General features: G+C 44.2%; 1 protein-coding gene across 1 annotated transcript; it reads left to right on the top strand.

Annotated features, from left to right (window-relative positions):
- The first annotated feature begins 19,064 nt into the window (after positions 1–19,064).
- LOC103641246 (rho GTPase-activating protein 1) lies at positions 19,065–21,470 on the top strand. Its single transcript, XM_008664605.4, has 2 exons — positions 19,065–19,707; positions 20,789–21,470. The coding sequence occupies exons 1-2, from the start codon at positions 19,265–19,267 to the stop codon at positions 20,871–20,873; spliced, it is 528 nt and encodes a 175-aa protein (XP_008662827.1). The 5' UTR covers positions 19,065–19,264; the 3' UTR covers positions 20,874–21,470.
- The last annotated feature ends 525 nt before the right edge of the window (positions 21,471–21,995 follow it).

Here is a 21,995-nt window from a genome sequence, read left to right on the forward strand (position 1 = left end):
TGGCACAACTTAATTGAACGGAAGATCGCCAGAGAGGGAGAGGGGAGCTCACCGGGGCAAGGTAGGCAGCACGGCTGCGCTAGCTCGATTGGCTCGGGGGAAAGCAGAGGAGATGGTCGGAGCTGGTGTGGTGAAGACGGGGCTCGGGTGGGTCCTTTTATAGGCGCTCGGGGAGGGAGGGGGATGGGGGAGACGGCGAACACTGGTGAGCTCGCCATGATGGCGGGAATGGCGCTAACGCCGATTGGGATGGCTCGGGCAGGCTGAGGGGGGTGAGAGGTCGGCTCAAGCACAGTGGCGGGGTTGTCGTGGAGGCTGGCGAGCATTAATGGCGAGGCGACGAGGCGAGAGGGTGCTCGGCGGCGATCGCGCTAGTGAGGGATGGGCGAGTGGGACGAAGCTGACGGGTGGGCCCTGGCTGCCAGCGAGAGGAGTCTGCAAGAGAGGGAGGGGGTGAGGCGCTGACGGGCGGGGCCCGGGTGTCAGCGGGAGGGAGCGGCGCACGGATTGGGCCGCCTAGGCTGGGAAGAGAGGGGGGGAATGTGGGCGCGTGCGAGCTGGGCTGGAAATCGGCCCAGCCGAGGGAGGAGAGAGAGTTTTTCTTTTTCTTTTCTTATTCTAATTCTTTTCTTTTCCTTTTCTACTTTTGTGTCTTTTTGTTTCTTTTTCCCTTGCAACAAAAATTCTCTAAATGAACTTGGGTGATAAATATGGTCTATGTGAGGTGCTCCAAGTCATTTTAAGTGTATGCATATGATTAGGTGACCTAGGGGTAGAGTTAAGGGAGAAGAATAAAATGAAGGGGGAATTAGGAGGTTATGGTTTCAAACCTCGGGTTGGGATTTTTGGGATGTTACAATCATTCAACATCTACACAACATAGCAAAAAATTAAAAAATAAATCTGCTCCAATGCTTGGTCGGCTCTCTCCTAGACAGTGTCGCGGCCATGCGGACCCCACATCCTATCGTAAAGCGCCCCGATGGACCGCTTTAACACCTCGTATCCAACCTGGAAGATCCCACGATCGAAGTCCTCGGTTACCCGATCAAAGACTTTGAAATGCCTACATTCCTCACGGGACAAGGCATTCGCAGCCCCCTCGTAGGTAACAAGCGAGGTGTAGGACATGAGACCGGTTGCGATGGATGAGAGCGTCTCCAGCTCCTCCTGCAGCCACCCGAGGAAGCGAAGGCCCACCTCTTCGCCGGATTTGTCAAACAGGGCGGTTCGCACGCCAAGATGACGGTACGCGTCAATGAGCAACGCGTGCGCTCGGTCAACCCCGACACGGGTGGAGGTCTCCATCATGTTAACATAGCCGCGCAAGCTCTTCAGCCCCGACTCCACGTTGCTAGCACGCTTGAGGGCAAGGCTGGCCTCAGCGCAGGCAGTTTGGACCTCGGCGCGCGCTTTTTCCGCGCCGTCCCTCTCTTCCGCAAGCTGACGGCTGAGGTTGTCTTTCTCCGCCTCTACCGCCGTCAGCTTCTCCAGCAGGTTATGGCTCCTGTTCTCCGCTGCCAACTTATCTCTGACGGCTTCCGTATGTTGCGTTCGGAGGCGCTCAATCCTCCCCTCAAGTCACCGCCTCTCAGTAGAGAACTTCAAGGTCAGCGCCCCCGAAGCAATGCGCTCGGCGAAGGCAGCCTCCTGTAACAAGAACTATCAAAGCAGAGCTACGAAAGCGATACAGTTCAAAAAAACTCGTCACACTCACATGTTTCAGCTGCTGCGCAACTGAGGCGGCCACATCTTTCATGGCGGCGGCCGAAGAAATCTCGTCGTCGGCGCAGAACTTGGACCACGGGTCCTGCGAGGACCCCACGCCCCCTCACCACGGTCGTCACGGCTGCCGCGCCGGCTGACTCCGCCACCGAGACAACAGCCAGTTGCCCGGACTCCGCCCCTACACCATGGCCAAGTCAGAAATGTGAATTTCACAAAAAAAGAAGTCAGAATCTCACCAGCAGGAGCCAGTCCCGTGTGGGCGTCGAACATTGCGACCCCACCCACAAGGTAGTCGTCCACGGAAAGCTCCATGGAGACTTCGGCGACCGCCACCGTCGCCTCCGCAACGTGCGGTGGCCATGGAGGCCTTCACTCATGTGTGGGCGTGGCAGGTGGAGGCATGCTGGTGCCAGGGCGGAAGGCTTCACGCTCGGCCACGCCATCTTCACCTCGCGCCTCGGGTCCGCCAACCTGGCCTACGCCCGGCGCTTCCGCGGCGCGTCTTGGCGATCCTTCTCCATCACTGCCGATACAACAGCACCAACATTCCATCCATAAGGGAAAATCTTCATCTCACGAGCTAATCGAGACGTAAACATGTCTTCACCGGTCGCCCGGGGTATCAGAACATTCCTAGGCCAGCGACTTTCAGTAACCTCCAGCATTCGCGCGGAAGATTCCCGGAGCTGGGGCGAAGACATCGTCTCCCTGGGAACCACAGAAGTCTCCAACAAGTCCACAACGAAATGACTGGAAGCCCTCAACCCCTCAGCTACTGTACCTAATTTCCTCTTCTTGACGGTCGTGCCTAGTGCCTTGTCCCGTGAGGGGCCCTCGTCGGCCGTTGGCATCACCTTTTTCCCCAGCGGATAGCAACATCAGCATAGTCGTCCCCCGGGTAGCTAGCATACGACAAACGGTTCAACTCAAAGACGCGGTTCAACCTGACATTCGAACCGTGGATATCCCAACTCCTCAGCGTCTCCGCCTTTGGCAAATATTTTCCTACAATTTTCGCGGCCTCGGCCTCCACTTCATGCATAAACGTGGCCGCGTTGCGACCGTGCAAGTCCACCACGAAGGCTTGGCTTCGCACCAGCTAACCACTAAGGGTAGGCATCTGTCGAGGGGTCACTTCGCCCAATACCCAGCCATGCGCCAAGGGCCAGACCCCGTAGGCGATAAACTCCTCCATTAAATCACGCCCGCTAATCAGGCGGGCAGCATGTCGAAGGGCCCCTTCATCTTCGTCCTCCTTCGCCACCTCGAATTGAGGGAACGCCACATAACAGTGTGAGAACAGGATGGCCAGAGGCAGACTCGACATGCCTTCGACATCACTAGGAGCACATAGGACCAAAAATCCCACTAGTTACCCCATTTGTTCCTAGCGCAGTGGACTATCTCCACAACCTCAGCTGAAGTCTTCCCAGTCCTCGGCGTGAAGGTGCATGATCCAAATTGAGCTATTTTATTCCCTATCTTCCTCTTCTGCCAATGCAGGCAATAATTCTTGGCAAAGATCTCCACAGACGGCTGCCCGCCGTAGGAGGTAACTGCCCAGACATACTTCGCAAGAGCCACCACTACGTTCGGTGTCAGCTGGTGGACTTGGACCTCAAATCGTCGCAACACCTCCACCACGAACCGATGTGTTGGGAGGCGAAGAGTGGCAGCAAAAAAGGCCTAAAAAACTATCAACTCACCTTCAGGCTCGGGGATTTCCTCCACACCCGGGGCCCACCCGACACCGTTACCAAAGTAACCAAGCCGCTGCATCTCCAGCACGTGGCCCGAGAAAATCCTCGACGTACCAAATTCCACGATGTGACCAGGCTGCAACTCAATCACCGCCAAATCACTCAAGGTCTCCTCGGATGATGGCGCGGACGACGATGCACTCACAACAGACAAGGAGGAAGACATTGCAACGTACCGTCGACGGCGGCGCGCGGTCTGCTTGATGCGGGCCAGATTTCCAGCGCAGAGCGAGCATGGAGGGCAGGCGAGCAACTGAAAGAAGCTAGGGTTTCTACAACGCAAATGCAAGCAGGAAAAGCTCTCGGCCGAGGTCGGCTTTTTATAGGCGCGACGCGACGCCTCGGGAAACCCGCAGTCCAACAGTAACACGTCCATCAACGGTCACATTTCAAAAACCCCCGCGGGACCACTTCGAGCGAGGGCAGCGTCTTCACCATCTCACGGTGGTCTTCGGCACCAGCTGACTTAGTCGAACTGGTCCCTCGGAGGGCAAATGTTAGGACGAAGGCGAACACGCCACCCTTGGCTCCATGACTTGCACCTCGCATTACGCAGATGAAGACCACGCCCACAAGTCCCACCGGATAGGCCAAGGGCATGGACCAGACGGAGGCCCGTTCGACCCCCTTCGCTCCGACGAGACAAGACGAAGGCCCCGCCGAAGACCCCAGGACCTCCCGCTCCCTCACCACGGAGAGTGGCCCATGTACGGTTCGGCCCACAAAGCTGGGCCCCGTGTGGACATGCGTGAATTGGGTCGTGTCTGTAATAAAGTATATTATAATGACTGTCTGTACCCCCCTCGTGGGAATATTCTGGGGATAAACTAGGTACTCGAGGGTCTAAATGTCTTTGACAGGGACAGGTAGCCCCTCGAGCACCTATAAATACCCACGTACTTTGCCCAAGCACGGGGTGATTAATGTGGCTTTTGACATCCCGTGTTAGCATTACAAACTCTCTTCCCAATTTCCTGTTGGATCAACCTGTCTTGAAGGGCAGGTTCCAACAATTAACCCATTGAGGAAGTCGCTCTTCACGTCCATTTGATAGAGCTTAACAGAATGGTGAGCAGCATAGGCTAATAGTATGCAAATAGACTCAAGCCTAGCTATAGGAGCAAGAGTCTCCTCAAAATTCAAACCTACGACTTGGGCATATTCTTTTGCCGCAAGTCTCACCTTGTTTCTTGTCACCACCCCATACTCGTCTTGTTTGTTGCGAAAGACCCGCTTGGTTCCAACAACATTTTGTTTAGGACGTGGCACCAAACTCCATACTTCATTTCTCTTGAAGTTGCTTAACTCCTCCTTCATGGCCAACACCCAATCTAGATCCTGCAAGGCTTCTTCTACCTTGAAAGGCTCAATAGAAGAAACAAAGGAGTAGTGCTCACAAAAATTAGCAATACATGATCAAGTAGTAACTCCCTTGATGATGTCACCACGGATTTGATCCACTAGATGATCCTTTTGAATATTTGCTTAGACATGGATTGGAGGTGCATGTGGTACATCTTCCTCCTCCTTCTTGTCTTGTTCTCGTTCTCCCCTTGATCCTTGCCCTTGGGCACCCAAGACACCCTTGGGCGTTAATCGTCTTGAGGTAAGCCCTTGGGCACCCGAGACACCCTCGGGCGACAGTCGTCATCCCGAGGCACCCTCGGGCGCCCGTCGTCTTGAGGTGCATGTTCCAATTCTTGAGTTGGGGAATGCACCATCGTTGAAGAAGAGGGTTGATCTTGTACTTGGTGTTCCTGTGGTTGCACATCGCCTATCGCCATAGTCCTCATTGGAGCCATTAGAACCTCATTTCATCAAGATCAACATGCTCTCTTGGAGAGCCATGAGTCTCATCAAATACAACATCACTAGTGACTTGAACTAGACCCAGAGATTTGTTGAAGACCCTATATGCCTTTGTTTTTGAATCATAACCAAGTAAAAACCCTTCAACAACTTTGAGAGCCATGATGTAGCATTTGCTCCTAAATAAATGAAAATAAGAAACACTAGGTTTGTTATTGATTAGAGGCTCATATGCCATCTTCTTGAGGATGCGATGAAGGTAGAGGCAGTTTATGGTATGCCAAGCCATATTCACGGCTTCCGGCCAAAACCGCTCTGGCATGTTGTATTCTCCCAGCAACGTTCTTGCCATATCCATGAGCGTACGGTTCTTTCTCTCCACTACACGATTTTACTGTGGAGTGTAAGGAGTGGAGAACTCATGCTTGATGCCATCCTCCTCAAGATATTTCTCCACTTGAAGATTCTTGAATTTCAATATATCATCGCTTCTTATCTTTTTCACCTTTAGCACAAACTCATTTTGAGCCCGCCTTAAGAAGTGCTTGAGGGTTTCTTGGGTTTTAGATTTATCCCGTAAAAAGAATACCCAAGTGAAGCGAGAATAGTCATCAACAACAACAAGACCATACTTACTCCCCCCGATGCTAAGATAAGCAACGAGTCCGAAGTGATCCATATGAAGAAGCTCCAACAATCTTGACGTTGTCATCACATTCTTGCTTGGATGAGTTGTTCCCACTTGTTTCCCTATTTGGTAGGTTGCACAAGGTCTGTCTTCCTCAAAATAGACATCGGTTAGTCCTAACACATGTTCTCCCTTTAGAAGCTTATGAAGGTTCTTCATACCAACATGTGCTAGATGGCGATGCCAGAGCCAGCCCATGTTAGTCTTAGCAAGTAAACATGCATCTAGATTGGCATTCTCTTTAGTAAAATCTACTAAGTAAAGCTTGCCATCAGATACACCTTTAAATGCTAATGAACCATCACTTCTTCTAAAGACAATTACATCAGCATTTGTAAATAGACAATTATATCCCATATGACATTACTGGCTGACAGAAAGTAAATTATATCCAAGTGATTCTCCCAAAAGACATTAGAAATGGAGTGCTCGGTAGTAATCGCTATTTTACCTATCCCCTTTACCTTGCCCTTGGTTCTCATTTCTAAAGATAATTGTGTCATGGGAGTCCTTATGCTTGACGTAAGAGGTGAACATCTTTTTCTCCCCCGTCATGTGGTTTGTGCATCCACTATCAATGATCCATCTTGAGCCCCTAGATGCATAAACCTGCAAAGAATTTATGCTTGGGGTTTAGGTCCCCAACTTGTGTTGGGTACTTTTAGGTTTGTTAGATAATATTTTGGGACCCAAATGCAAGTCTTACCTCTCCTGCATTTCGGTACCACATTGGTAGCAACAATTTTATCATTCTTATAATAAATTACACATGAAGCATCAATAGTACAAAATAGAATAGAAGGACCATGAGATGCATTCCTATTCTTAGGCAAGTGAGAAGCAACTGAGATATACTGTGCCTAGGTCTACTCCTACTATGAGCATAAGAACCACTATGAAGCAATCATAGTGCGAGGAGCAAAAACAACATCATGACGCATATATAAAACATGATGATCACTGCGAGCACCTAGAATAAGGGGTGAATAGGTGATCCTGTAAAAATTAACTCAACAAAACAGACTTGGTCTAATAAACTAGGCATGAATGTGTGCTAGACATCTTGTTGTAGTTTTCATCTCCTGGCAAATATTTTCAGAGGTGGGAGGGCATGTTGGAATATGTTGCTGCTGATCAACCACATAAGCACTATCAGCATGATCCAGGACGGAATCTGCAATGTTTGGTAAATTCATCTTCTCTTTCACATCATTAGCATTTGTGCCACTGTCCATTACTAGAACATAATCCATTTCTAAATCATTTGCCAAATGGCAAGAGTCTACTACATAGCTAATTGAAGGTCCTACTATGCAAGTGGTCATTTCAACAAGATCATCTGGCCTTCCTCTGGTGATCTTGCTATATGACACAGTGAATGTTTGCTCGCCATCCAAAGGAGATTGGATGAAATTGCTCGTCATCAGAGTATTAGTGTTCCCTTTGTCTCTTATGTTTTCAACGGACATCGTGGCATATCTTTTCTTATCCCTTTGCGTCTTACATTCCTTAGCATTGATCCAAACAAGTTTGATTCATTTTGATCACCTATAATGTAATTTTGTGTATTAGTATTCCCCTACTTATTATGTTTCAATCATTAATCGACATGTGTGTACTAACTTTTACCTCGTGTTTGAAATGTTTGTGAATGGTGTACGACTAGCATTATGCCCCATCAGATCTGTTTATGTTGGTTCTCCATTTTCACTAAAGAAAATCTGCTAGGGACAATGGACTGGTTTAGTTAGTTTTCACAAACAATCCTCTGTATATTGTCACCAGGCATCAGTTTACACACATTTTTACGAGAAATATATCTATTGTTGTCACATAGTTTTATATGATTTATACAGTTCTCAAACACACCAAAGTTCACATACTGTTGTAACATAACAAACAGGTTTAAAGTCAGCCAAAACTATCAGTGTCTGATGTGTTCTTTTTTCGTCATTACAATTTATAGTTGAGAAGAAAAAAGTACTCTCTTTTTGTTACAATGCATAGTTCAAATCATTTTTGCGTTCAAGTGTATTATAATGATGCATTCACATGTGATTAGTTTAATTAGTCGTTCCGTCTTCCAAACTATTGCACACCCTTTTCTATTTATATGGAATGTTTTTGTTCGCCTCCATATTTTGTAACAATTTTCTAGTTATATTTGAATGTATGGGCAAGGGACGATAATAGTGAGTAGTGACACATATGTATGAATAGCAAAGCTATGATTTTTATTTGATACATAGTTGAAAAAATACAAATCATTGTGACTGTTGATTTGATACATAATTATCAAATCCCCACTATAATAAGCTAAGACACGTTTGAACCCGATATCATTGTTGCCAAATAAGCATGTCTGCTCTCTAGAAATCTGTTGATTAAATAAATCTTCGGATTTTGGACCAAGGAGCATCGAATTTCTTTAATTTAGTAAATGATTTTGTAAGAACATAGTTACTTAATTAAATTATAATTTTTAAATTATTGCAAGAACCACTCACTCTACAGCTGATGTGTAGTGTGATGATCTAGATCAAAATGAACGGTGCTATGGTCCGAGGTTTGCAAGCATCCTACTATTATAGTATAGAATTTAGAATTATTAATAAGCATGAAAATTGAGTACATGTTGAAAGATTTTAGGTTCATGAGAAATTACCGTGTAGCTTGTTACGACGGAGCATAGTCTCATTAATTATGCTCTTGTTATCTCTAGCTAACACCCACCGTAGAGCAATTCTTTGCAACAGGTCATCCCACCTATAAATAAAGCTTTTATTGTTTGAATAAAACCTAACAAATGTTCAATGTTTAAAAAATGTAGTTATGAATCAATGACCTGGAATCCATTAGTATGGTCTCTCTATAAGACCTTCCATAGATGTGCTCTAATGGCATTAAATGAATAACTATTCCAATTACATATGAGCCATTCACATGTGATTAGTTAAATTTGAATAATTTATAGGGTGAAATCGTTATAAGTATAATCCATATAGAAAGACGGGGCGTTACCTACAAACGTCTTTTGAGGTTGTTGGACGGTCTCATGACAGGGCATAAGATGTTTTGGGTATGGAGAGAATTGAATTGGCATGTTGAATGGCTCCACAATAGTATGTGTTTCCAATGTCAATTCTAGCCTATGTCTAAAATTCCGAAATTGCCACACCCCCTAGTTTACACAGAACGCCACTGCATACAATGTATATGTAGATCCTTGTTTGGAGTAAGGCGTCAAATCGTTGGAAATTATAGTGGTATGAAATTGCTTCGATTTTTTATCCCTAGACAGATCGTATATGTCAGAGAATTACGTGGCTATATTGACTTTATTTTAATGTTTGATGAAGTGACTCACGGTGATGTCCTGTAGAATGAAATGTTGGCTATAATGATGACTAGGAAACTTAACAACTATTTTCGCAACGACACTTTTTACTTTTGGTAAGCCAATGTCGTCAACATCATCAAATAACATGAAACTACATGAAATAGTCACTTCAGATTAGATTTTCCACGCATATAGGTGTGACAAGTGAAATGTGTACATACGAAGACTCTGAAGGGAAGGTAGGTAGGACCATAACCATCCTATTTTGGCTAACTATACATGGTGCCATTGATCTTCTAGTATCGATCATAGAATCATTGTAAATACAAACAGTAATATGAAAAAAGGATTAAATAGCATATCACAAATATCATCAACAAACCAAACGTGTTGCATAAATATAGTGATCACAATTTATTCAAACAATTTTGCTACGATGGTTATGGTTGTGTTCACAATTGACCAGATTAATTGGATTTCTGGGTAAAAACTCTAGAGAAGATTTAAGGAGATCACTTAGACATGGAATGATCTACATATGTCTAATAGATACACCATTGAGAGAAGAAGAACAACAGCCCCTGCCAATGGCAACGACCCCACATGAAAATTGCAAGGAGGCAAAAAAGAGATACTTGATGTGTTGTGACCTCCTTCAATAGGTGTTGTGAACTATTACATTATAGACACTTTTGAATTATTTTGATTTTGAAACCACAAATAAACCAGAGAAGTGCATGAAAAGTACAAGAAAATCTGAAAAATAGAAGCTTGTTGTTACCTAGAAGAATTCATATACTCGTTTCTATAGGTTCTTTCATGTGTGCAGCTTCAAGCTCCTTTCGACGATGTTCTATTTATATAGTTGGGCAACAAATAAGAAGAGATCAATTCATACAACTGCAAAATAACCTGGGGATCTTTAACATTATAACCCTACACAATAGAAGAAAACCAATAGAAGAATTGCTCAAAGAAGAGATCACTTCAGCCACTTATGAAAACCTATAGAAGAATTGGTGCAACAGAATCTAAGGGCTACTCAATCAGTGCAGTTACTACAAAATGTATCAAACATCATGAAATGCTTCAGTTATTAAAGAAATGTTGTAGGCAAATTCACACAAGCCATATACAAGTTATGTTTAACCAATGGTAGAAAAACATAGGAGCAACTAAAGATAAGGACAACTCAATCAGTGCAGATATTACAAGATGTATCAAACATCACATAATTCATCAGTGATAAATCACTCATTTATCTAGGTGCAACATACTACCCCAAAGGTATCTTTCCCAAACTAACAATATGACATGTATATAATAATAAAAAATAGATACCTGCAATAAGTGACTCTTTCTTTGCCAATGCTATGTCTTAACCCGCTCAATTGCAGCAACTGTAGGATAGCAGGGAAAAAAATGAAGTTACAGAGACATCCATATGCAATCACTCGATAGCACGAAGCAAGTGTTCGAAAACAACGATCGTCAAAAACAAAAAAGTTACCTAGAAAAACCGTAGACAATTCAAGAAGAAAAGCTACACATATAGTTTTCTTCCGTTGTAAATAATCCTAGAATTAGTTGTAGAGTTATTTGTACCTTTTTAATCCTTACTTCTTAAAGAAATATATGCAAGACAGGGTTGCAAAAACTTCAGGCATATCATGAAAATATCCTACAAACACCGGCACCACATTGCAACCTTTTATTCATGATCTATGCAACGCTATTTGTTAAATCATTCACATACCTTGAGGTCATAGAGAATGAATAAGGACCTATTTAAAAGTAAAATATTTTTTATAGTGTTTAGGCAATACCATGATTTAGTAATATCATAATTAGCAATTCACCAAATAAAAGGTTCTATCAACAACGATGTTCCCTTTAATATGTATAGTGTATAACGAACTAAATATATTATCAAAAGGAATTAACTATTCCATCATTCTTCTATGACAAGGGAATAAAGCACGAACTGTAAGTTCAGGTTCTATTGATATCTAGAATTGAAAGTTTAGCAACCTTTGGTTGACATCTTCCGACAAGTATTTATGGACCCAAAAGAAACATGACTAGAAGAAGCTTGATTTCAGTAGCTATTTAAACGGGTTAATCAGGCATAAGAAACATGACTCAGAAGAAGCTATCAGATTCAAACTGTTAATCGTTCCCACTCAAACCGCTTTGATTCCTGGACAGAATATTATGGAGGGGGTGATTGTTTTACACCAAATGATCCACAAGTTCCATCGAAAGGAACAAAGTGGGGTCATTTTTAAAATTAAATTTGAAAAAGCCTATGATGAAGTGAACTTGGCTTTTGTGCAACAGACTCTGCGTATGAAGGGATTTTCCAGCTAGTGGTGTAATTTGATTAATTCTATCATGACAAGGGGTCATCTTGGAATCAAAGTGAATGACTAGATAGGAGCAAATTTTCAGACTTACAAAGGCTTGAGACAAGGGGACCCCGTTTCTCCGATTTTGTTTAACATAGTAGTGGATATGTTGGCTAGACTGGTTAACAAGGCGAAAAATCATGGCCAATTTGAAGGTCTTATCCTGCACATGTTTGATGGTGGTTTATCCATTCTGCAATATGCAGATGATGCCTTGTTGTTTCTAGACAATGACTTGGCCAGGGCATCAAACTTAAAGCTTTTATTGTTAGCCTTTGAATAAGTGTCAGGTTTAAAGATTAACTATCATAAGAGTGATTTGTTTTGTTTTGGCTGGGCGAAGAATAAGGAAAACATTTATCTTAGCCTTTTTGGTTGCAAAAAAGGGGTATACGCTTTAAAGTATCTTGGAATCTCGATGCATTTCAGGAAATTAACCAATAATGATTGGAAAATGGTGGAAGACAAAATTGAAAATAAATTAAGTTGCTCGAAAGGGAAACTGTGGTCGATTGGTGGTCGTCTAGTTCTGATAAATTCGTTCTAACTAGTTTGATAGTGTTCATGATGTCTTTTTTCGAGGTCCCAAGGGGAGTCCTAGAAAAATAGACTACTTTAGATCCCAGTTCTTTTGGCAAGGTAATGATCACAAAAACAAATATAGGCTTGCTAAATGGGAAATTCTTTGCTAGCCATAAGAACTAGGGGGTTTAGGTATTCAGAATATAGACGTCCAAAACAAGTATCTACTAAGTAAATGGCTTTTTAAATTATTGAATGAGAATGGTTTGTGGCAATCTTTGCTTAGGAAAAATACCTGAGTAGATATACGCTCACAAAAGTAACCTCAAAACCAGGTGACTCCCATTTTTGGACAGGTTTGATGAAAGTGAAGGACACCTTCCTAAATTTAGGTTCCTTTATCTTGAAAAACAGGACTCAGATTAGGTTTTGGGAGGACCGCTGGTGGGGAATCAACCTCTAATGACTTAATATCAATCATTGTTTAATATAGTGCGCCAAAAGAATGCTAAAGTAGCGTCGGTCTTCGGAACAGTTCCACTAAATGTTTCTTTTAAGAGATCGGTGGGTGAAAATATGAGGTTATGGCATCTTTTGGTAATCAGAGTAGCTCAGGTTGAGTTATGCGGGGAGAATGATATGTTCAAATGGGATTTATCTATGTCAGGTTAGTTCTCTATCAAGTCAATGTATAGAGCACTTCTCAACAATAATCACATGTTTTATAATAAAACACTATTGTTTATAAAGTTGTCACACCCGATTTTGGAAGGCAAACCGAATTCGAACCATGTACGTGCCAAGATAAAAAGATTCACATACACAACGATTACATAACGAACATCATCGCACAGTGCTCGAATAATAGCATAAAGAAGTAGTACTTTATTACATCATGATGTCCAAAACATCCACATGGTCATTAACTTAAACATAAATCAAAGTGCTAAACAAAACGTAGTAAGATAAGGCCTTCATAGGCAGCTGACTAGGGGTTTGTTGTTAATCTAGTTTAGAACTCCTCAAAGTCCTAAAACTCCTCAAAGTCCTCTGTGTTGCCTTCATCATCTCCTGAGCAATGGTTGCAATAGGGACAACCTGGTGTTTGGTGTTTAAGAAAGGGTGAGTACACATCAACATACTCAGCAAATGTCTCGTTTGGCTAAAGTGGACTAGCTATATGTGGGGTGAAGCTCAAGCAGTTTCTTTTAGTTTGTCAGGTATTTATTGTTAGTAGAAGCCAAGTTTTAGAAATAACCCCAAGTTATTATCCCAAAAGAGTACTTCCTCAGAGAGGAAATTCAAAAGGATCCATAATTATAATCATCATCATTAAACCACCATCTTAAATGAATCTAGAGTATCTCTAATCAAAGGAGCTCTTAGGATTGCTCATAACTGTGAGCACGACTAATATACCAGCTTCTAACCTCTGCAGAGGTCGCACACTTTACCCACGAGTCGTTATCCCTTTTTGCCTCGGGTTGTAGAGACCCTCAAAGACTCCTAAGGTGAGCCGACAAGGTTCCACCACATAGCCTTTATAAAGATTCCCTAGAGGTCATAGATGCTCGTTAGGTTTCTCCAGATTGATAAACACAGTACCTCTCCCCGCCGGAGGGGTGACTAATAAAAGCAAAACGAACAAACCTCGGCATCCAGACTCGACAGAGCAATTAGTATTGTGCCTGAACCCCATTGACGGCACAATGGCAAAGCCAACTACACCTCAAGTTCCTCTAATTAATCAGCTAAGGGCATCCCATACCACCCTCATGGTTGTACTATTTTCCCGGTGGTCATCCAACGAACAGGTCCTTACGGAGAGGTACTCGAGAAACAACCTGAGCCCCCTTTAGTTCCACAAGTTCATCATCATATCCAGAATAACATCATCGTATCACAAAGTATTATCATCATGTTCATTGGTTAAAGTAAAGAACTAGCATGATGTTAACCATAATAGCTCAACCCAAAAAGGTAATTCAAGGACAGGATAAACAGAAAACTAGTCAATCCTTAAGTTGATCATGGTATGTGGGACAGTGAATTATAAAGTAAGTAGGACATAATGGGTCAGAGGACACTTTCCTTCACCAAGTTGTTGCTCAGGGACTTCTCCTATAACTCCCTCGGGAATCACGGACTGCTCGTTGTCTACGCAAAGCAATCATTCATTCAAAACACTTGGGGAATAACAAAAGAACAATACACCAAACTTATGCAATAGAGTAAACACAGGTTCCACAGAAAGGTAAATATTATAAGGTGTTTCATAAGTTCGGGGTAGGTCACTATGCCAAGTGGTTTATTATTCTCTAACCAAGTCTATCTTGTTATAACACTTGTTCAAATTTAGTTAGTTCAGGGATGGATTACTCATTAGTTAGTGTTAGGTCTATAAACTTAAGTATTTGAACATTTATTAGAGGTTCCTACCTTCATTTTATTTCCATTAGGATTCTAATAACATCAACTCTAAACTAGAGATAAACTATAAATTGGGATCTGAAAATAGTAGATGAACATTATTTTAATAGGTAGACAAAAACATGATGAACATTTTGCAATTTCAAGCACCCAATTTGGAGTTCATATGACAAAGTTATGAAATTTACAAGTTTTGGAATTTAAAACTCAATTTTAAGTACCACTTTCCTGATTAAATAAGAGTCTGAGGGCCTTTCTGCAAGATCCTAGAGACCCAGGTGAAACACACAGGGACAACGAGTTTATTCTCAGAAAAATGAGGGTCTCTTTAATAAAAGTGTCACACAAAGGGGTATCAGGTTTCCTCGGTCGTTGGATCTCAGACCAATGGTCGAGATTAGATTGGTGGGATGGGCGCGCAAGGTGCGGGCGACTGACAGGTGGGGCCCAAGAGCAAGGGCGCAGTGCTGACGCATAGGGCCCACAGGCCAGTGGCTCGGGCGGGCAGCAAGGCACGCGGCAGGCTGACACAGGGGGACCACGTGGGACCGGGCCTGCTGGTCAGCGACCTAGGATAGACGCGGGTGTGGTGAAACGCGGGGGCTGCCTGGACGGGCAGGGTCCACCTTTCGGCGACCCAGAGAGGGGGAAAGAGGGGGCAGTGCAGGGAGGCTTACAATGGGCCTTGGATGTCAGGTTTGCTGTGTACCTCCAGCCCGTGCATGGCGTAGGCACTATGGCTGGGGCTGGAGGCACTCGAGGGAAAAAAGGGGGACATGGAGTGGCGGCGGTCGATCGGAGGACCCTAGCACGACGCGCGCAATGTCGTCGCCGGCCTTCACCGGCGGCTACACAATGGAGAAGAGAGAACGGGGTACAGAGAAAAGAAAGATCAGTCGGCGGCTTAACTCAGGTGCAGCTCGACCGGGGTGGGGCTTTGGTCGACGGTGGCGGTCCTCGGGTAGGGACACCGGGGCGGCCTTGTCGTGGGGCTCTAGTGCGTGGGCGGCTCGGTGGGCGCGTGTAACCGGCGAGCTTGGAGCGTAAGCGGTTCTATGTAGGTAGGCTGTGGTTAAAAGAAATGGGGCAGGGGAAGGGGGCGGGTGTGCGCGGGGCTCAAAAGGAGCCGGGGCAGTGGCAGTTGCGTGAGGAGCGTGCAATGGGGGCCGCCTTCCGCGGCGTGTGTGCACGCCGGGTGGAGGGGCAGTTTCGCGGGGGGGGGGGGGGGAGGCAAGAGTGAGGCTAACAGGCGGGGCCGCGTGGGTTTAAACTCCCGCACTCCCATTGACGAGCAGGGTCCATAGGGCGGCTCCGGGGCACGGTGGTTGTGCGCGCAAGGCGACTGGTAAGCGGGGCCCGCAGGGCAGAGGGAGTGGGCGCGCGTGGGGGCTGAGGGTGACGGCGCCGACAAGGCTGGCCACCTGGTGGAGAGGGGGGAGAGGGTGCGTGGGAGGGGGAAATGGGCCAGTTGGGCCGAAAGGCCGAGGGGAGAAGGGGTAGCAGGTTCTTTTCCTTTTTCAAGGTGTTACAAAGGTTCCACTAAAGATAAAGATCTTTATGTGGTATTTAATTAGAGGGGTGGTTTTAACAAAAGATGATCTTCTTAGGTGTAACTGGCAAGGAAACAAAAAGTTGCCTTTTGTCACTCTGATGAAACAATTCAACACTTGTTTATTGATTGTCACTATGCTCAGTTCATGTGGAGATTAGTTTTTTGGAGTGTGGGTTTGAGTCCTCTGAGGTCAGTTAGACACGCTTTTGGGAACTTGCTTTTTGGGATGCCTTCAAAAACTAAACATTTGATTATTTCGCTATATGATGGGCTATCTGGATAAGTAGAAATGATTTAGTTTTTGACAATAAACCCATGTTAACCTATTTGTAGGTTCTCTTCAGGGCGACACATTGATTTCGGACGTGGGCTAATCTTCATAAACAAGATGGGGTATCTAAATAAAGGAAGCTTGCCGTCGGTTGGAGTCCGCAGCTCTTCGGATTTTGGCGCAACATGGATGGAGGTTTACAAATCGAATTGCTTCATAGTTCTGTCTATGTGTGTGAGATTTATTTGTTTATCAAATTGTGGTCTTTACAGTGTGTTTTGGGAGGTTTGTCCCTCAATGTGTGACTAGTAGTGTGGTTAGTTCATGTAAAAACATTTTTTGCTGGCTAATCCTCCAAAAGAGGTGAAGTTGGACTGGTCTCCATTATCTAATAAAAAAGTATGACCCAAAAGAAATATACGTGAATGGTTTCACCCTAAATTATTGACTACAATTCAAGGGGCAAGTTTATGTATAGAACAAATCCTTTCCAAAGTCCAACCATGTACACCAAACCAATTTATACCCCAGGGCTTCTAGCCCCATGTCTGCTATATAATACTGAAAATGGAAGTACCAGCTACAGGAACAAACTAAAAAATGGACAGCTTACATTCACCTAATATTTTGACAGTTAAAGCTAGACCTGCGACATGACCAGGATGCATCACACGATGTAAGCCACAAATTAATACTAACAAATTTCTTATGGCCAGCAACTCTAGATACTTTGACTGAAAAAAGGAAAACTCACATGCTGAAATCCAGATGAATGCACCATCTAGTTTCATGGCAGATCTCAAATTCATGCAAACAGTATAATATAAAGTAAATAATCAGTAACTAGGGGTATACTGTGTACTACAAGTGTATGCTTCTATTTTGCTCCCGTGACACGAGTACACGACTATATAAACAATGAACACGAGCAGCGCATGCGCTCGTGACGGTACGAAGCAGAGAACTCACCGGTGACGAAGCGGTTGAAGAGGAAAGGGGTCGTCACGAGCAGCGAACAGAACACGAGCGTCGAAGATGATGGGAATGGGGTGGCGGCCTCGACTTGGACGTGTTCTTTAATATCAGTTGATGTCATCAAGGGTGCCAAGGATGGTTCCCATTTACTCGCCGTCGGTGGAATGTGTCCATCGACGATGGAAGGTGGGAATCGACGATGGAAGGTGATTGCAGTCTCGATTTGGATTTCTATGTTTGATGGAATGGCGTGGATGGAGGAGATTGGAGACACGCGATCGATTGTTCTCGTGCGGATGGATGAGATTGTGGGCTGGGGGATGACGATGCGGGCGTGGGGGCGAGGTTGTCGTGCGAGCGTCGATGGATGCGGGCAGATGGGGCGCGTGGAGGTGGAGGCTAGTGGAGCGGCGCCGAGGTGAGGTAGCGGGAGAGCGGAGTCGGGGGCGTGGGTGCGCCCCAGTGTGGCATCGCGGGGGAGCGAAGCCTGGGGCGTAGCCGTGGTATCGCGGGCGCCCATTCTAGGTACTTAATTAGTAGTAGGGATTTTGTATCATCATTAACCACCAAAATCACTTAGGACCTAGATACTTCAATCATTATCATTGTTCCTAAGCTCATTTGAGATACCAATATTATGTAGTACACAATTTCTTAGTTTTATCATTATACATATGCATGAACGAACATACTTCTCATCATAGGGTGAATATCGTTTGTGCACCTAGGCCTACCGGTTAGACCATGATGTCACAAAATGATGAAACAAGAGCTAAGGTTTCGGCTATATATAAATTGAAAATTCATGAAGGCGTGGAATGTAAAACATGAAAATTACATTCATAGAGTAAATAGTAATTTGTCACAACCAAGTAGATCTTATATAGTATCTAAATAAGTATTTAATTGCAAAATGAAGTGAGGCTAAAATTAATGAAATTTGATTAGTTGTATTACTAAATTTATCCAAAATTTCTAATACTCATACAACACAAAAATTTAGGCCATGTTGTAGCACGAGTTGATGGGCTAGCGATCTAAACAACGATTTTTTGGCCGGTCTTAATCTCTACTACTTAGGGAGTGTTTGTTTGAGATTATAATCTATCCAGATTATATAATCTAACAACTTTTGAACTAAGAGTTAGTTCAAAAATTATTGGATTATATAATCTAGGTGGATTATAATCCCAAACAAACACCCCCTTATTAAGGCTGTAAGGGTAGCCTGTCGTTCTGCCTTCGTTCAATCTCTTCGTGCAAAAAATCGACACAAGTTGACAATACCAAGAGCTGATTACACGAGCTGACTGCTTCCTCTGTAGCATGAAGGTTTATAAGTTGCTACCGCAACCTTTGGTTGGCCGATATAGTACATTATATTTGTGCCGCGGTAGCCTACGTGAGCTGAGTTATTTGGTTGCCGTATGTGGCCCATCTATCAATTAAATTCTATAAGGCCCATCTATGAAAAACCCTAGAGTCTTCACGCAGGCAGTCTTCACCGCGCGGCGGCCTCATACCCGCAGGCAGTTTTCACCGCGCGGCGGCCTCATCCCCGCCGGCGAGCCTCCACTCCCCTCCGCCGGTAAGCCTCCACCGCCCCATCGATCGCTCCTCACCCGTCGGTGGCCTCCCCCTCGGCGGACATTTCTGGGTGCATTTGGCCCCCCTCCACCACCAGCGAAATTTACCCATCCCGAATCGCCCCCCAAAATCGGTCCTACACCGCACCAGATCACATCTCATGATTCCAGTGAGAATTCGAAAAGGAGGAAGCAATGACGGAGGTGGCGCTCCTCCGGGGCCCGACCAACCTCGCTTCCACCGTAAGCCGCGCCTCCGTCTCCTCCCCCTCCTCAACGCTGTGCTATTTAGCCAATGCCGACAGCGACGTGCTCCTAAGAAGCGGTAGCCCCGAGCGCACTGCGGGATCTGCTAGGAGTCGGCGACTCCTTGAACAGCGCGGGCAAGAGGCCGTGGAGGAGGAAGACGAGCGGTGGTCGTTCTTGGCGCTGCTCTTCGAGCTGTTGCAGAAGTCGCTGCTCGGGTGCAGGACGGTGGGCGGCGACGGTGAAGGCGAACACGGCGGCGGCGGGATGGAGATCGGGCTGCCCACGGACGTGCAACATGTCGCGCACGTCACGTTCGATAGGTTCCATGGATTCCTGGGGCTGCCCGTTGAATTCAAGCCCGAAGTGCCCCTCCGTGCTCCCAGCGTGAGGTATGTCTCTTAGTGTCCATCGTCAATTCAGATTAATTTTAAGTTCACGCTTCCAGAAATCTGACTTTATTTTTGCAGAATTTACTTATGCAATAACATGAACTTTTTTAGCTCCAATTTGAACTTTAACTTGAGGGTGTTTGCAGTTTTTCTTCTTTTAATTCCAAGAATGTGTGGTGCTTTGGTAATTGATATGAACAGTTGATAACAATAAGTATTAGATTATGTTCTTTTAGAAAGCTGTAAAATCTAGATGATGTTTGCTTGACACAGGTTCGTTAATAGTTCATCACTCTTTAGCATTTTGATGGCATGCTCGTTTCCGCAATATAGTTTTGATCCTTGAAAAGTAGTCCCTTTTGTTTGTGTTACAGCCTCCATGCTCCCTTGATCTGAAATATCATTGAAAAAGCAAAATTTTAAGTGGAATTTGAGTTTCGTTTGAATTGTGTTATGAAGTATGAAGTTGGTTTTCGTGTTGGCGGCCTTAGCAGGATCTGAACTACGGTTGATGAAATGGGCATGTCTTCTGATAGTGGATATGCTTTGGACCGCAACTGTTCATAGAAATAATTTCTGTGTTTTTTCCCATGTTCCATCAAACAATTGGTCAATCATTTCGCTGATGCAATCTTGTAGCATCCATGATTTTACTATACTTGCTTACCTCATCTAAGAATTATTCCGATTGTACTAGGTACATAAAGTTGATTGTTACATCATCTGTCATTAGTAAGATTGGAAAGTTGCCAGGGATTCCATGATTTATGTATGGCCTATTTTGTATTGATTAGATTATTCACTATTTTTTCTCTAGACTTGCAAATTACTTTGGTTTTTACCTTTTTTCTATCCTTCATCTATTGTTCGTACAGTAGACCTTGGCTTCAAATACTTGGTATATTATTTTTGTCCCATATAACAGAGCTAGAAATATTGCCAGCAGTTGAGCACATATGACTCCATATATTGTAGGAATATTTCTTTATCAGAATATGATCCAAGACCACCTGAAGGAACAATTTCCAATTCTGAACATGAAAGATGAGTGTAATGCTAATGCATGAATCTGAAGGTGTAGGATTTTCGAACCAGTGCAGGATGGGGCACAGGTTGGCTCCTGTCAAGTGCCAATAACTTCCGTACTAAATTCTAAATGCTGGTGAATAGAAGTTCGCCAGGAAGACAATGAAAAAAAAACTAGACCAACAAGGAGGAACTAGGCAGCTTTTATATCAAGAAAATAGGCACCCAATTTGCCTGGACAAGTACTTGAACGTGGGTGGTATAGGAACACCACAAAGCACAAACAATTGAGCTTGTTCAGCTGCCTTAGCCAGGAACCCGCTGAGAGAACAATACCAATATTGGGCCAAAAAAATGTTGTCAAATCATGTCTGGCAATTTGGAAGTTGCGAAGTTAGTTAAAAAAAACTGTGTGAAAGATATGTTTATGGACATGAATGAACTCAGTTACAAGAAAAATCATCAATAAATTTGCAAAATTGTAATAACTGTCCTAATGATCAGCTACTACTTCTAAAAGTTTACTACTATTGTTTACCAGCAAGACAAAGGTGATAAAACTTGATGGGGAACTAATTAAACCGTTTGAGGAGAAATATCAGAAGGATGCTTATACATACCAAGCGAGACATGTAAGAAGCAAGCTCTCCATCCTTTTGACGAAGTGCTGACTCAAAGGGTCTGTTTGGTTGGGCTGTGGCTGTGAAAAAAGTTGCTGTGGGCTGTGAGCTGTGGAAAAAGCTGCTGTAGGCTGTAAGATGTTAAAAAGCTAAAAACCGTTTGGTGGAAACCACTAAAAGTCGTTAAAAATTCTTCGATATATGTTTTCACAGTTCCATCCGAAAAGCCACTAAAAGCAGGTCCAGAGGTGCTTTCAGATTTGCACTACGAGAAAGTCGGCTTTTAGAAAAAGCTGCTTCCTGGATCCAGCCTTTTGGTTGGCTTTTGGCTTTTAGGGGGCAAAAGCCAAAGCCAAAAGTCAAACCAAACACACCCAAAAGCACTTGGAGTCATGGTCCTCAGATAATATGACATTACTTTCTGAAGACATTCGCCTCTCTAATGAAGCATTGTCAGATAAATCCAATGAAGCCTGAAGGAAATGGCTTTCTTCTAGACTATTTATACTGCTAGAACTAGGCAGCTTTCTGAGAGGGGCATTTCCTTCAAAGAGAAAAATAGGAAACAATTTAAAAAGAATGGTACTTCATCAATGCAAGAGGTGTCATACTATCTGACTTATTATAGGAACAGGACGCAAA

This window comes from Zea mays, chromosome 10 (genome assembly GCF_902167145.1).
Source record: "Zea mays cultivar B73 chromosome 10, Zm-B73-REFERENCE-NAM-5.0, whole genome shotgun sequence".
NCBI classification, from domain to species: domain Eukaryota; kingdom Viridiplantae; phylum Streptophyta; class Magnoliopsida; order Poales; family Poaceae; genus Zea; species Zea mays.